General features: G+C 36.5%; 2 protein-coding genes across 2 annotated transcripts in view; both read right to left on the bottom strand.

Annotated features, from left to right (window-relative positions):
• LOC129262439 (SCO-spondin-like) overlaps positions 1–17,735 on the bottom strand; it is a 63,253-nt gene that overhangs the window by 26,141 nt on the left and 19,377 nt on the right. Inside the window, exons 15-25 of the mRNA XM_064099802.1 lie at positions 16,860–16,880; positions 14,839–14,895; positions 13,644–13,712; positions 11,753–11,932; positions 10,673–10,717; positions 9,888–10,094; positions 9,000–9,191; positions 7,581–7,760; positions 6,306–6,350; positions 5,535–5,741; positions 4,651–4,842 (exon numbers count right to left, since the gene is read on the bottom strand). Coding sequence (XP_063955872.1) covers positions 4,651–4,842; positions 5,535–5,741; positions 6,306–6,350; positions 7,581–7,760; positions 9,000–9,191; positions 9,888–10,094; positions 10,673–10,717; positions 11,753–11,932; positions 13,644–13,712; positions 14,839–14,895; positions 16,860–16,880 — 1,395 coding nt within the window. The remainder of the gene's footprint in view (positions 1–4,650; positions 4,843–5,534; positions 5,742–6,305; positions 6,351–7,580; positions 7,761–8,999; positions 9,192–9,887; positions 10,095–10,672; positions 10,718–11,752; positions 11,933–13,643; positions 13,713–14,838; positions 14,896–16,859; positions 16,881–17,735) is intronic.
• Positions 1,390–3,907, bottom strand: LOC129283392 (uncharacterized). The gene has a single exon (XM_064099803.1). It carries the CDS (start codon positions 2,612–2,614, stop codon positions 1,601–1,603), a length of 1,014 nt encoding a protein of 337 aa, XP_063955873.1. The 5' UTR covers positions 2,615–3,907; the 3' UTR covers positions 1,390–1,600.

The raw sequence follows: 17,735 nt of genomic DNA, 5'->3' as shown, positions 1-17,735 counted from the left end.
GACCGGTGGGTAGTCTTGTCACGGCTAAATAGTATAATATCGTCATGGTGGGCTATGCAAAATTGTCGAGAATTGGGGATCGACCCCAAAATATCATCAATCTTTGCCTGAAAGATAGCAGGGGAAACATTCAAGCCTTGAGCTAAACGCTTATAAAAGTAATGTTTCCCACCATGATATGAGGCGATGCCTGTGTATTTTTGAGCTGATTTAGATAAGGGAATACAATGAAAAGCTGACTTCAAATCAATCACACTAAGAACTCTTGTATTAGCATTGCCAATGCGTTTTAGTGTTTCAGAAAGTAGCGGGAATGGGTGATTTATTCGCTTGATTCTTGAATTGAGATAGCGAAAGTCTGTCACAACCCTTTTGTCAGTGGTGTTTTTCTTAGAAAGAAGGAGCACAGGTGAAGTATATGACTGATGTCCTACTTCCAAAATTCCCAATTTGACAAGTTTGCTTAGCTCATACTCTATCTTAGTCTTGTCAGTTTCAGTTGCAAAGTAAGGTCGTATGAAAAATGGTTCGTTGTTAGTCAGTTCAATATCTACCTCAAAATTTGGACAACTAGATAGTTCGCCATAGAGAGAAAATGCATCTCTATTATCCATCAAAACGCGAACTATTTCCTGCCTTTCATCTTGAGACAGAATGCTTCCAGTCAGGTCAATGTGTTTCTTTATTATCTCCTCTTCTGTCATGTCAACAATGGGATCATCGGAGTCAAGGTGGGGGTATCTCTCCAAGTTATTAATTCTAACTGCCTCTGTTTTGGAATTTGTCTGTGTCACATTCAAATTGTCCATAGAGTTTAAAGTCATGTTAATGTCATTGATTGGCAAATCATGGGTCACATTTATAAGATCGCTAGCGTCTAAAAATGCAATTGGCCTACCCTTTGCCAAATGGACTGGCTTGTCTGTCGAATTAGTTACAAGTAGCTGTGCTTGTCCCTTAACCAACTTGACTATCATTGTAGATGGACAATGCCTGCCTAAGTAACTGTTTGCTGTCAATATGACATCAGAATTGCGCAAGTGGGATGGGGCTTTGCCATGTATTGTCACAAATTTTGAAGTGCCAGGGTCAATGGTCATTTTGCTAGTGGGGGCAAATGAGACCTTCTTAGATTTAATCTTGAATACGTGATTCCTAAAATGGAGAGTACCGTCTAAATCAGAAAGGGAATTGTTGCCCAATATCATGTCTACTCCCACAAGATTGTCTACTACCAAAGCAGAGATTTCAAACTTATGACCTTGAATGAATACATGTAGTTTGATAGCAGAAAATGCCATTAGGAATTGACCGTTTCCGATTTTAAACCTAACTGGTCTTACTTTCTGTTTAGGGAGATTAGAAAGGTAGGAAGATGATTGAACATAATTAGCGGAGATTATGGTCTTGGTTGCTCCACTATCGAACAAAATGAACACATTCTTGCCATTTGGTAAGCGACCTTTCACAAAGTTTCTATCTGTCAACTTAAGTTCCACATCTTCGGTTCCTAAATGAGTCGATGTTAAGTCAATGTCAGGCCTGGTCTGATTTTTAGATCGGGAAGGAAGATAACGAGCGCTGTTGACTCCTTCCCGTCTTAAAAATCCTGTTGCTGTTGGCCGTAGCCCGTCCGTTGTCCGTAGTATTGTTGTCGCTGTCCATAGTCACGTCGTGGCTGTGTCTCCATGTCCCTAAGTCGTCGTCGACATTCCCGCCAGACATGTCCTGGAATGCGACAATAGTCACATGTCAGTCTGGGTCGACGGTCAGTAAAGTCACGGTTATGGCGGTATGGGCTCTTACCGCGTCTAGTATCATGATACTGATAGTCACGATACCGATCACGACTTCGGTCTTGTCGTCGTTGGGAAAAACTACGGTCGCTACTCCTATTAAGGTTGTTTCGTCGTGGTGTCGGAGATCGTCGATTAGGAGCTCTCCCACGGTCTCTGTCATTATTGGGGGTGTCGGTTATTTTCATTGAATTTATCTCCTCTCTGAGAAGATCAATTTCTGCTTGGGCAGAAAAGGTCAGCTCTTTTGTCTGTGGAGTCGAGTCCTTTCTTAAGTCAAGAAATAGCTGCGCCTTAGCTGCTATTTCGTCAGAAGTTATGTCAGAGGCTGAGGCAGACATCAATATTGTAGCGCGGCATTCATTAGGCAGAGAATCAAGCAATCTGTGTTTAATCTGTGCCTCGCCATAATTGATGTAAGACGCAGTCTGTCGAAGTCGCTGGAGATACGCCTCTGCGCTCTCCCCATCAGTCATCGTCATTGTGTTAAAGTCCCTAACATGGCTGTATGAAGACTTAGCTGGGCTAAACCTCCTCACAAACCCGTCTTTTAAGTCGTCATATGAATTAAAAGTCAGTCCGTCTATCCATAGTCTAGCCTGTCCCTGCAATGTGCGACGGAAAGATCGGAGTATTGTCTGGAATTGGGCGGGGTCAGTTGAGTCTATATTGTGTGCGTCCAGGTAATCATCAAATGTCAGAAAATGTGCAGTCGAGTCGTCCCTATCTAGCCGATCGCCAGAAAAACGGGATGGAAGGAAGTCCGTCTGTCGTAGTGTATGTCGTGGCATATTCGATGTCGATGTTGTGGTGGTCATATTAATGGTCAAATTATTACTGTTCAATAATTGGTAGGCAATGTTCAGCTTAATATTTATTTAGAACTTTAAGAGGGGGGAATCTACTCGTACACTGTTTTATACTAATACGAAATTAAATTTTAGGATAAGGTATTAAATCTAACATTACCATATAATTGTCGAAATCAATAGATGAACCATAAATACAAAGGAATGTTAAATATTATCTCTCATTCTCACTCATGGGACGGAGCAATGAAAAGTGTTTCACTTACCAAAGTAACCAAGCAAATGTATAAGGACATCAGAATGAAATTATTAGATTGGTCTCATAAAAAAAAGTTATTAAGTCATATGGCCGAATAACATCCACATCGATCCAAGGAAAAGGTAGTCGAGCATCAAAGTCATTCAGCTCTCAATGGTCCGTCCGTTGATCCAGTTGCTGTGTCACACATATGGCTGTCGTCTTCAGAAGTCATCACAGCTGTCGAGGTCCCTTCAGTCATCCGTCGTCTCTCCAGTCATCCGTCGTCTGTGTCTTATCCGTCTCTGGCATGCAGCGTCATTTCTGTTTTTGGTTGTGTACAGTTTGGCTGGAGATCATTGTCACTGTAGGCTCCTAATTTTCGTCATCTAGTGAGCTGAGTAAATGTTGTCGATCGTCGCTGACCCTGGTCCAAAGTTTTCCTCCTATTTCATTATTAACTTTTCTGACGCACCACTCTACAGGCTTTCGACACCTACTCCAAGGGTAAATAGGTGTCCGTCCTCTATAGCACTAGTGAATAAAAAGCCGGGTTCTCCACCATGTTGTGTTGTGATCGTTCATATCTTAGTTGGGAGCATCAATGACCACACAGGAACGTTCGATGTACAATTCAATCAAGAAACTTTATTAAATGTCAACTTCCAGCAGTATCACATGTAGAGTTGAAAAGCATATCACAATTAACGTACGTCGATGTAGATCTTAACTCTGTGATGATCTTGACTTATCTAACCCTCAACCCTTGGGTGTACACTCAATATATATTCAAGCTTCTACATAAATTATAATCCAAGTGTTTGGGTATAGGACAAAAGGGGGGTTTGATTATTGGGAAGGGGAAGGCAGTTCTTTGTTCTATGATTAGGGGCTGTTTGAACTATTAACAATAAGGGTTTTTATTGGCGTGGATTAAATAAATGAAAAGGGTTCTGAGAAGGGGGTATGGACATAAAAAGGGATGGTTCTGAGAAGGGGTATTTTACATTATGATGTCTAGGCTATATGTATGTATTGATTTATACAATCACTACATTACAATATCAACAATTGTTGCGCAACAAGCTGTCAGAACAGGGTCCCGCAACATGAAGGTTAGCGATTAATCTTATGCCTGGTTTTTACGATTAATTGTACATTGTAGTCAATGCAATCAGTCATAAAAATATGTTCTTCCATGATTGCTAAGCTTTGTGTTACGGGCCCCTGGGGTCTGTTGCGGGAAGAGTTGCAATCAAATGAAACTCTAAAAAAATCAAACGCAACTTGATTTCAACCAATCCACAGCGCTCATTCGGGACTTGCGCTTGATTACTTGCGTTTAAACGCATCTCTTTCTGCAACTGGCCCCCGACAACTTCCTTGATTTTAATTGTCACATTGTGCTGGGTACGACAAGAAAATCAAGGCTTCAAGTGTTAACGGTCCGCATTTACATGTCATATCGCAAATCCTCAGACAATGAAAAAAGGAACATGTGAATTTCCGCAGGTTTGATAATCTATTCCACAGAATGGCAGGAAAGGGGTTGAGTTGTGCTGCAAATGACAAGGATTACTTAAGGGATAAGATTAGAGCAAAGAAACATTTCAGCATAGGGAAATTTGGAGAGCCTCTATGAAAAGTCCCATAGCTTCTTAGTGGAATTCCTGCTAAAAAAAAACATGGTGCAGACTTTTGACAAGGTTCCTCAATGGCCAATCACATAGTTGATTGTCTTCAGTTCTTTCCCCCACAATCCATGGCAAAAAACCCCAACCAAACTCAAAGCACAGTGATTGATTACCTGGGCAATCTTCTGCAGCAACACAGACATCGCCGCCCTCGCTCTCAAGGATCAGGTTATCTGGACACCCACAGCCAGGCTCACACATCATGATACACATGGCACGCTCTGGAGACTGGCCGCAGAATTCCGGACACGCCGAGGCGCATTCCTTGTACACAAGATCCCCTGTACATTCTAGGGCGGGTGGTTCTGAAAGAAGATATAAATAAAGGGGAGTGTGTCGTGAAGAACCTCATTGTTTGATTTTCACCGACAAATTTGCTCTGAGCCAATGAGATACAAGGATTTCAGTAGCTTATAACAGTGAACGCAAATCTCCTAAATGCACATTTTATTGTTTTAAAATCAACTTGTAATTGAAGGCCACTCTTTCTGCACTAAATTTCCTGTTTGATTTTTTATTCTTTCATTCTTGTATTAACTAATTACCTAATTTATTAATTAATTATTAATCTGTTTTGTCTATATATCAATTTATTTGTTTGATAATTCATTTATGATTTTGATTTTTAAATTAACTTGTTTATTTATTTACATGTATTCATGTATTTACTTATTCAATTGAATAGTCATCTCCACAGCAATGGCACACAATACATTTCATGCATGTACAATCATATCAATATTACAAGCAATAAATCAAGTACTTATATAAATGCATACAGATATAAATAACTAAAATAAAAACAAATATATAAATAAACAAACATAATGAATAAATAATAATATATGCAATTTGTAAGGCGCCATATCTATTTCGTAAGAGATGCTCAAGGCGCACAAGTGAAGGGGGGTAAACAAAATTACAAGTAACAGAGAATCATTGATAAAATGAGTTAAAGAGGTACGTTTAATAAATAGAAAGTATGTGTTCAAGATACCTGGGCATTCTGGAGTTCCTCTCATCTTGGTTCCCTCTTGTTCAAGTCCTGTCTCCATATCAGCACACCAACAAAAACCAATGCTTCCGTGACATTGTACAGGCTGATACTTGCCTTCGGAAGTACAGGAGGGGGTATAGACTCCTACCATGTTCCTACTGGTCTTTTCATCGGCTGCTGCAAGCACTTCATGGCAGGGATTGGCAACTGAAGAAGAAAAAAATAAAACAATGCATTACATTGATTGAAAGAATGAATGAATGCATGGAGGGATGGATGGATGAATGAATGGATGTACCATGGATGGAAGAATGAATGGATGGATAGAGGGACGGATGAATGAATGGATGGATAAATGAATGAGTAGATGGATGAACGAATTAATGAATGGATGGATAGATGAATGGATGGATGGATAAATGAATAAATAAGAAAATATTTAAAAAATGCATTATAATCATTGACAGAATAATCTAACAAGTTTGTAACAAATTTGATAAAATTACATGCATATCACATGTATGTTACATGAGGTGACTGATTCTAACCTATGGTTAGGTAATTTGAAAATAAAGTTGAGCATTGAAAATTATATTTTGAGTTTAAAGGATGTGTGATTACATAAAAGAAATCATATAACATATTCAATAGATAAGGTTTTTATTTATTTACTTTTAAGTGATATATATGACTGTATGCTTAAATCATTTCCCAATATCACTGCTTTGGTTCTCAGATGCAGTTTATAAACTAATGTCCATAAGAACTTACCAACGCATTCAAGATTCTCGTTGTGTTTATATCCCTCATCACATGCTGTGGGGAGAAAATGCACAAGACGACAAGTGTTACATGTGGTAAAATACTATCTCTATAGTGTTTTCGCGATGCATCAGAAATGCATACCCTGCTCTTAAAAGCATATTTAAAATTGATTTGACTTTTTTAACAAATCTGAGCTACGAGGTCCCACTTGTCACCTGTGTCTGTGATATGTTACAAAATGAAGACCAGAAAACAATTGTGTCCGAAAATCATTATTATTATGCTTTCAAAAAAGTGAAATATAAATTGACCGGAAACACCATCTTAATTTCATCACATACGCTTATGTGTTCTATTATCATCCGCACAATAGAAATTACACAAAATCTTCGATTATAACGTATCAAAAGCATTTCTTTTGATTTTTTGTTGGTTTCAGAATTTTTAGGTTGATAGAAAGGCATCCATGTACATATTTCATCTCCCCTTTGGTTTTTTTTTAAATTACATGTACATGTCTATAACGTTAACTTACATGTATGCCTTCAATCATTTGCCTGTATAATATGAAAGTGCACCGGACAAGCAAAATAAAGAAAGAAGTGCTTTTAAAAACAATCAAATTTCATTTGTATTGCTAATTCAAGGACTTTGGTCGTTTATTGGTTATTTCCTATGAATATTTGAATTAGTCATTTTAAGTATTGAAGAAAAAATAATGCAAAAAATGGGCACAATAAGTCAATATGATTATTTCCTTTGCATTAAGTCATTTAGTGATTGTGTATACTTTGAGAAAACTGTACCAAAAAAAAATGTCACAATATGTTTTAATTCCCTCGTCTCTTTGTTACTCATGTTTTTAGTAGACAATGAAACTTGTCTATCGTGGCCATCCTAAAGAAACACAAAAATATGGCCTTTATAGACATGAAGATGCTATAGACAGGTTCTTATACACACAATATATGGGAATGGGTTTACTAGCTATAGGCAGGTGGCTGCTATAGACAGGTTCTTATACACACAATCTGCCTCCATGGGAAGCAGTTTTAGTGGTCACAATAGGCAGGTGGCTGTTATAGACAGGTTCTTATACACACAATCTACCTCCATGGGAAGCAGTTTTAGTGGTCACTATAGACAGGTGACTGATATGGACAGGTGGCCACTAACACAGGTTTGACTGTACATGTGTATTATCATGGGGGTCTCTGCACCTGAATTTTTGGGCCAAAACACAAGATAGGGTGACTTTGCTCTGAAACGGGACAGACTTACGTCTTGGGCAGGAATCCTGGGCTAAACATCGCGAGGTACCGGCAACGCGATACAACCCATCAGGGCATGTGCAGTCAAGCACACACTGGAATGTGCAGAATTGAGCCGGCTCCTCATTGCATATATCCGGACAAGCCGAACCACATGTGTTATACAACAGGTCACCTTCACAAGTAGGGGCTGGCCAGAGAAGAAACAAAAATCATACAATTCAAAATCACTTCCGGATGTTCCACAGTTATGTTCGTGCGCATAATGATCTGCGCGTGTTTTATACGCATTGGCGTCACAATGGATGAACAGGTGATTAATCAGCTATATAGGTATCAGCAGATTTTTCACATGATCTGCATTCGAATTGCAGATCCGATGTGTTATTTCATAAGCTTAATAGCTGAAAATAATCTACAATATCTGAATACTTTACTCTGAAGTGCTGCTAAGTATGACAAATATGAATTTGAGGTCGAATAAATATTGTTTTGCATATATTTGAAATATTAAGGTGCTAAAGTAACTCTACGCAAAACTTGACATGGATTTCATTTTCACTGTGGAGTACTCTTATAGCTACATGCAAGTATAGTGGCATAAAACAATAATCTCAAGAGAAAATCTGAATCACTGTCATGGGCTGATATACAGTATATGTAATTGAGAACTTCAAGGCTTTATATCAACAATTGTTGCGCAACAAGCTGTCAGAACAGGGTCCCGCAACATGAAGGTTAGCGATTAATCTTATGCCTGGTTTTTACGATTAATTGTACATTGTAGTCAATGCAATCAGTCATAAAAATATGTTCTTCCATGATTGCTAAGCTTTGTGTTACGGGCCCCTGGGGTCTGTTGCGGGAAGAGTTGCAATCAAATGAAACTCTAAAAAAATCAAACGCAACTTGATTTCAACCAATCCACAGCGCTCATTCGGGACTTGCGCTTGATTACTTGCGTTTAAACGCATCTCTTTCTGCAACTGGCCCCCGACAACTTCCTTGATTTTAATTGTCACATTGTGCTGGGTACGACAAGAAAATCAAGGCTTCAAGTGTTAACGGTCCGCATTTACATGTCATATCGCAAATCCTCAGACAATGAAAAAAGGAACATGTGAATTTCCGCAGGTTTGATAATCTATTCCACAGAATGGCAGGAAAGGGGTTGAGTTGTGCTGCAAATGACAAGGATTACTTAAGGGATAAGATTAGAGCAAAGAAACATTTCAGCATAGGGAAATTTGGAGAGCCTCTATGAAAAGTCCCATAGCTTCTTAGTGGAATTCCTGCTAAAAAAAAACATGGTGCAGACTTTTGACAAGGTTCCTCAATGGCCAATCACATAGTTGATTGTCTTCAGTTCTTTCCCCCACAATCCATGGCAAAAAACCCCAACCAAACTCAAAGCACAGTGATTGATTACCTGGGCAATCTTCTGCAGCAACACAGACATCGCCGCCCTCGCTCTCAAGGATCAGGTTATCTGGACACCCACAGCCAGGCTCACACATCATGATACACATGGCACGCTCTGGAGACTGGCCGCAGAATTCCGGACACGCCGAGGCGCATTCCTTGTACACAAGATCCCCTGTACATTCTGGGGCGGGTGGTTCTGAAAGAAGATATAAATAAAGGGGAGTGTGTCGTGAAGAACCTCATTGTTTGATTTTCACCGACAAATTTGCTCTGAGCCAATGAGATACAGGGATTTCAGTAGCTTATAACAGTGAACGCAAATCTCCTAAATGCACATTTTATTGTTTTAAAATCAACTTGTAATTGAAGGCCACTCTTTCTGCACTAAATTTCCTTTTTGATTTTTTATTCTTTCATTCATGTATTAACTAACTACCTAATTTATTAATTAATCATTAATCTGTTTTGTTTGTCTATATATCAATTTATTCGTTTGATAATTCATTTATGATTTTGATTTTTAAATTAACTTGTTTATTTATTTACATGTATTCATGTATTTACTTATTCAATTGAATAGTCATCTCCACAGCAATGGCACACAATACATTTCATGCATGTACAATCATATCAATATTACAAGCAATAAATCAAGTACTTATATAAATGCGTACAGATATAAATAACTAAAATAAAAACAAATATATAAATAAACAAACATAATGAATCAATAATAATATATGCAATTTGTAAGGCGCCATATCTATTTCGTAAGAGATGCTCAAGGCGCACAAGTGAAGGGGGGTAAACAAAATTACAAGTAACAGAGAATCATTGATAAAATGAGTTAAAGAGGTACGTTTAATAAATAAAAAGTATGTGTTCAAGATACCTGGGCATTCTGGAGTTCCTCTCATCTTGGTTCCCTCTTGTTCAAGTCCTGTCTCCATATCAGCACACCAACAAAATCCAATGCTTCCGTGACATTGTACAGGCTGATACTTGCCTTCGGAAGTACAGGAGGGGGTATAGACTCCTACCATGTTCCTACTGGTCTTTTCATCGGCTGCTGCAAGCACTTCATGGCAGGGATTGGCAACTGAAGAAGAAAACATTAAAACAACGCATTACATTGATTGAAAGAATGAATGAATGAATGCATGGAGGGATGGATGGATGAATGAATGAAAGGATGTATCATGGATGGAAGAATGAATGGATGGATGGATAGAGGGACGGATGAATGAATGGATGGATAAATGAATGAGTAGATGGATGGATGAACGAATTAATGAATGGATGGATAGATGAATGGATGGATGGATAAATGAATAAATAAGAAAATATTTAAAAAATGCATTATCATCATTGACAGAATAATCTAACAAGTTTGTAACAAATTTGATAAAATTACATGCATATCACATATGTTACATGAGGTGACTGATTCTAACCTATGGTTAGGTAACTTGAAAATAAAGTTGAGCATTGAAAATTACATTTTGTGTTTAAAGGATGTGTGATTACATAAAAGAAATCATGTAACATATTCAATAGATAAGGTTTTTATTTATTTACTGTTCAGTGATATATATGACTGTATGCTTAAATCATTTCCCAATATCACTGCTTTGGTTCTTGGATGCAGTTTATAAACTAATGTCCATAAGAACTTACCAACGCATTCAAGATTCTCGTTATGCTTGTATCCCTCATCACATGCTGTGGGGAGAAAATGCACAAGACGAAAAGTGTTACATGTGGTAAAATATTATCTCTATAGTGTTTTGCGATGCATCAGACATGCATACCCTGCTCTTAAAAGCATATTTGAAATTGATTTGAGCTACGGGGTCACACTTGTCACCTGTGTCTGTGATATGTTACAAAAATGAAGACCAGAAAGAAAAATCGCTTGCGAAAATCATTATTTAGCGCTTCAAAAAAGTGAAATACGAAGTGACCGGAAACACGCTTATGTATTCTATCATTATCGGCACAATAGAAATTACACAAAATCTTGTATTATAATGTATCAAAAGCATTTCTTTTGATTTTTTGTTGGTTTCAGAGTTTTTAGGTTGATAGAAAGGCATCTATGTACATATTTCATCTCCCCTTTGTTTTTTTAAATTACATGTCTATAACGTTAACTTATGCCTTTAATCAGTTGCCTGTACAATATGAGAGCGTACTGGACAAGCAAAATAAAGAAAGAAATACTTTTAAAAAACAATCAAATTTAATTTGTATTGTTAATTCAAGGAGTTTGGTCATTTATTATTTCCCTTGAATATATGAATTATTCATTTTAAGTATTGAAGAAAATATAATGGAAAAAAATGCCTGGGCAAAATATTTCCTTAACATTAAGTCATTTAGTGATTGTGTACTTTGAGAAAACTTTACCGAAAAAAAAATGTCACAATATGTTTGAATTCACTTGTCTCTTTGTTACTCATGTTTTTAGTATACAATGAAACTTGTCTATAGTGGCCATCCTAAAGAAACACAAAAATATGGCCTTTATAGAAATGAAGATAGGCAGGTGGCTGCTATAGACAGGTTCTTATACACACAATCTGCCTCCATGGGAATTAGTTTTAGTGATCACTATCAGCAGGTGGCTGCTATGGACAGGTGGCCACGAGCACAGGTTTGACTGTATATGTATACTATTATGGAGGTCTCTGCACCTGAATTTTTGGGCCAAAACACAAGATAGGGTGACTTTGCTCTGAAACGGGACAGACTTACGTCTTGGGCAGGAATCCTGGGCTAAACATCGCGAGGTACCGGCAACGCGATACAACCCATCAGGGCATGTGCAGTCAAGCACACACTGGAATGTGCAGAATTGAGCCGGCTCCTCATTGCATATATCCGGACAAGCCGAACCACATGTGTTATACAACAGGTCACCTTCACAAGTAGGGGCTGGCCAGAGAAGAAACAAAAATCATACAATTCAAAATCACTTCCGGATGTTCCACAGTTATGTTCGTGCGCATAATGATCTGCGCGTGTTTTATACGCATTGGCGTCACAATGGATGAACAGGTTATCAGCTATATAGGTATCAGCAGATTTTTCACATGATCTGCATTCGAATTGCAGATCCGATGTGTTATTTCATAAGCTAAATAGCTGAAAATAATCTATAATATCTGAATACTTTACTCTGAAGTGCTGCAAAGTATGACAAACATGACCTTGAGTTCGAATAAATGTTGTTTTGCATATTTGAAATATTGAGGTGCTGAAGTAACTCTTTGCGAAATTCGTCATGGATTTCCTTTTAAATGTGGAATGCACTTATAGCTACATGCAAGTATAGTGGCATAAAACAATAATCTCAAGAGAAAATCTGAATCACTGTCATGGGCCGATATACAGTATATGTAATTGAGAACTTCAAGGCTTTACATCAATAATTGTTGCGCAACAAGCTGTCAGATCAGGGTCCTGAAACACAAAGGTTAGCGATTAATCTTATGCCTAGTTTTCATGATTAATTGTACATTGTAGTCCATGTAATCAGTCGTAAAAATATGTTCTTCGATGATTGCTAATTAAGCTTTGTGTTACGGGCCCTGGGGTCTGTTGCAGGAAGATTTGCAATCGAATGAAACTCTAAAAAATCATATGCAACTTGATTTTTAACCAATCCAAAGCGCGCATTAAGAACTTGCACTTGATTTTTTTTTAAAACTTGCATTTAAATGCATCTCTTTCTACAACTGGCCCCTGAGAACTTTCCTTTATTTTGATTTTCATTGTTTCATGGTTTATTTATTTCCAGTAAAACAATCATACACATACTGCAGCTGCAAAGCTGAAATGTATGTATTTTACAGAGGTATAACAATTGCGCATGTAGAATAAAACAATGTAATAATGATAAAACTAATGGTACAATAGGAAAAATCAAGTGTGCAAAATGGGTGATTTCAAGTCCGGTGTTGGCATTGGTGTTGGAATTTGGATTGCTTCCCTAGCTTCAAAATCCATCATGAGTTTGTAAAACTGATCCAGACCACATTATTAACATCTCAAAAACTAGTAACTTTTCAAGACCATCTTCATTTTATGTTTGGTGTTTAATATACTTGTGTGAAAATTGACCTAACACCAACACCAATAGGTCAACACTGAACCTGAAATCCCCCAATGAAATTATAATGAAAATTGATTGATTGGCTGAGATGCATAGTTCCAATGGCAGCTGTCGGATATGAAGGGACTTGACGGATAAAACGTTGGACACGTCCTTTCATGAAATGCTCCCCTGGTCAAAGATCGTTTCAAAGTTCACAAAATTGGGGGCTTATAATCGATTAAAGAACAAAATAATAACATAATAAGGTCTGTTTAAAATATTATGATTTTTAAGTTATTTAGTTTACATGTAGGACATTGAATGCTTCCGAGGTCAGTGACATGGAATTCCGGACAACAATTATAGGTCTGTAAATATTAGGGATTTTAAGTTATTTAGTGTAGGACATTGAATGCACAAGGTCAGGGACATGAACTGTCATCAATGCAAGCAAAATTTGCCATGTACATGTAAACCCCTACAAAAAATAAAAATCAAATGCTCTGGAAGCTTGCATTTTTTTTCTTCTTATTTTTTAAAAATACTTACGGACACATTCACCATTCTCATCTCTGACAAAAGGGAGCAGACATGATTCAGGATCTTTCCTTGGAACTGCTGTGGAGTTTAAAGATATAGGATAACATTAAAGACATCTCGTTTAACCCTAAAATGACTGGGCTTTTTTGGAGGTATTAAGGGAGGATGGAGGGGGGGGGCATAATTCCCACTCCCAATCTCACTACCATCCTGGTGAACGTGCTGATCTATGGGATCTTTTCAACACACGAAATGTTGGAACAAAAAATATCTAAAAATAATTTTTTTATTATTATGAATACAACATGCAAATTTTAATCATAAAAAAATCTTTGCATATTTACCATCAAATTTCTCTCATCAAGATTTTTGTATTTACATAGATTTCTTTGCAGATGTCATCTTCATAATCTTATACAATAAGTTCTCACAAAGGAAAATTGTCAAAGTCAACATTTCTGAATGGTTTAAGAATTTCTTATGTAAAATGTAGCTCTCTGTTTTTTAATTTTTTTTTTCATTCTTAATGGAAAATTTTACAGATCAATACAAAATTTGACTGAAAATTATCCCAATTTTGTGAGTTTCATCTTCCATATACTTAGTACAAAAAACATTTGTCTTGTAAAAGTCATGTGCTTTATCCATACTTGTACGTGCACAAAATAGCAAATTTGTTTTGTAAAATAGCGCTAGACTTAAAGAAAAAAAAGAGTAACAAAATTTTGCAGCATTATCTTTGTTTTCCCGAAAAACTGTGCAAAGATTGAAAGGGGGGGGGGGAGGGCATCATGCCCCCTGCAGTCTTTCTAGAGTTGAAACAATCCTGAACATTGAAGTGTCTTTCATAATTAAAATCATGCGGACATTTTCAAGATATTTTTGACATAAAAGAATAATTTGATTCTCTGCGGGGACATAAAAATTTGTAGCACATGCAGTATACAGAATAAAATTTGGATGACATTACCAATCATTAATTTTTACCGACACCCACTTTGCATGCCCTAACCAAAATATAACAAGTCATACAAAGAGGCTATTCGCACTAAATGCACATACATGTATAGCACGTTCAGCATATATGAAATTTTGTGTGTAAAATAAACATGAACAAATGCTGACAAAGTAGGAATTAAAATTAACAATTTTAGAATGAAATAGCATGGAACGACGGATTTGGAATAGAAAAGGAGAAACTTACGGACGCATTTCTTGACGCCATCAGCAAAGACCTTGCCTTCAGGACATTGGTTGATAACTGGAAAAAAAATCACACATTGGATGTGATCTATCTAGAAAAATAGCTTCATTGTTATCATTATTGATTCACATGTATTACATCACAATTCAGCCTTGGTATATATTTAAGTACTTGGCAATATTAACCCATACAATAGTTTCAGCAGGGTCAGTAGAGTACGCAGGATTTTTTAAAGGGGGGGTTCAAGGTGAATAAAATGTTGAAACCCCCCCCAAAAAAAGGTATTCACCACCAATTTTAGGTTGTTTCTAACCCCCCACAAAAATTTGACAAGCAAATAAAAAAAAAAGTCTTCGAAAACATTTTAGGGAGGGGGGGGGTTTGAACCCCTGTAAACACCCCCTGCGTACGCTACTGAGCAGGGTGTACAGACCTGCCGACCTCTGGGAATGAAAAAGTGTATTCTGTGATTAAAAAAAGTGTATTTTTCCCCAAAAAATTGTATTTCATAATAAAATGCGTGGCGCACTCGCTCATCGCAGCGCTCAAGCTGCATGCAAGCTAAAATTCGCACTGCTCTTGCAGATAAATTTTTTTACAAAAACGTATTTTTAAAAGAACTAACGTACTGGTTGGCAGGTCTGGGTGTACCTCCCAGCATCAGGAAAAGATATAATTGGATGAAATTCTAAAATATGGGATATATTTAAGAAGATCTGTGACACTGCTGGAGATGGAATAAGTTGTAGGCTCTACTAAAAGACTTTTGTCATCCCCACAAAGAAAAGAGAAATGAATGAAAATGGGTGTTCCATAAAGCTGTTCGTAAGTTACACTCAACTAAATGCACAACTGGAACATATTAAAAGTGAAGTCAGATACATGTACAAAGAGATTTATTATTTAGCACAAGAAAGAATCAATATTTGCATGAAGTCAACTGCAACTTAGAAACAGCTTTATGAAACATCCATCATTCCTCTTGTATTCATACATGCACCAAGTTAAAGTTTAGCTGTTGAAACAGTCAATTAGTTATCACAAAAATGAAAATGGGATGAACGGACGGTCTCACAACCCCCCCCAAAAAAAAAACTATATATTTACATATATATATATATATATACAGTGCGTCCCACAAATAAACTAAACCGAGATTTAGCGATGATTTATCATAACTTAATCAAAATAAAATAGAGAAATGACCTACCAATGTAAAGCTTAGAATCTATTCTTTCATCTGAAATTACTTAGATAATTCCTCATTCACGCATGAGTGAGCAAAAACAATTTGAAGAAAGGATACCAAAGACTCATTTGGCAGGGGGTATCTGAATTTCAAAAAGAAAACCACATGCTTAAAAAGTTCAATATCTGCTCTTTTATTTGATACCTTAATCACAGAAAATGGTCAAGAAGTAAAAAAGTTCTGTTCCCTCAAAACAATGCTTGCATTTCCATAATTTCATTAAATAAACATGTTTTCACCGGTTTCCTACAGAAGCTATCGCGCGGTTAACAAAAGACTTAATGCAGTGTCGAGTGAGGCTGAACGCTAGCCTGTAAAACCTCTTCATTTTATGAAATTATTGAAATTCAAGCCTTATTTCAAATAACCAGAACTTTGTTATTTCTTGACCATTTTCTGTAATTGAGATATCATATTAAAGAGCAGATATTGAACTTTTTAAAATTGTGGTTTTCTTTTTGAAACCCAAATACAGCCTGCCAAGTGACTTTTTGGTATCCCCTCTTCGAATTGTTTTGCTCACTCATGCATGAATGAGAAATAATCTAAATAATTTGAGATGAAAGAGATTCTAAGCTTTACAATGCTAGGTCATTTGTCTAATTTTTGTGATTAAATTATGATAAATCATCGATAAATCTTGGTTTCGTGGGACGCACTGTATATATAATATATATATATATATATAAATAAATAAAATAAAAATTACAAATAAACATAATTATAAATTATTTTTTTTAAAGATGAAAAATATGGCCTTTGAACAACTTACGTGAAGGATCTGGAAGGAAACCTGTGAGAAACGAAATAAGAAAGCAAAAATAAAATAAGAAAACACAACAAAATAAGAAATCACAATATATAACTTTATACATACACTGTAGAACTTGGGCCCATAGTAGAAAGAATTGCTATCAAATGTAACTTGGTTTACAACCAATGAAACACGCTTATAAGGGACTTGTGTTTGATATTTTGAGTGGTTTTTAAACACAACACTAAGTTTCAGCATTAGGCCCCTTCCAAGGAAAGTTTATGTGCAAATTCAAAGTCAGTCTCATACTTTTGGCACAAGAAAATAACTGCCATGATGATTCTGCCTACTTTTGAAAACTACCACTAGTTGCTTAAACTGGTAAATGGTAAAATATTATCAGTTGAGAATTCTAAGATGTTTGGAAAATGTGTTTTGCTTTGGAGAAATGTACATTAAGTTCCATTCTACCATTAGCTTAGTCGTACATTTTGGTCTCTTCATATTCCATGATTCATAAATGACGATGATATGAATAAGTGAAAGAAAATTAAAGTGAAATTCAAAAGAGTTGTAATAATGTTCAACCTGAACAGCTCAAGGAATTTGAGAGAATTACAACTTTTCCCAGTGGTTAACATTGAATAAATTAACCAAGTTACGATTTTACATGTTACCACTTCCCCATGCAGCTTCAATGAGAGCAATCACAATGTAATGTGATTAGAAAGAGAAAAATGTACTAGATATATATAATTTTACCTCTCCCAGTGCATTACATGCATATATAGCCAGTCCTAAATAAAAGCATTTAACTTTGTTTGTTTGTTTGTTTGTTTTATTTTTATTTCTGCGTTCACAATACATTATCATAAATATTTACATTGATTGTAA

This window comes from Lytechinus pictus, chromosome 5 (genome assembly GCF_037042905.1).
Source record: "Lytechinus pictus isolate F3 Inbred chromosome 5, Lp3.0, whole genome shotgun sequence".
NCBI classification, from domain to species: domain Eukaryota; kingdom Metazoa; phylum Echinodermata; class Echinoidea; order Temnopleuroida; family Toxopneustidae; genus Lytechinus; species Lytechinus pictus.
The sequence above is the reverse complement of the archived record's forward strand: the minus strand, read 5'-3'. Positions and strand labels throughout refer to the sequence as shown.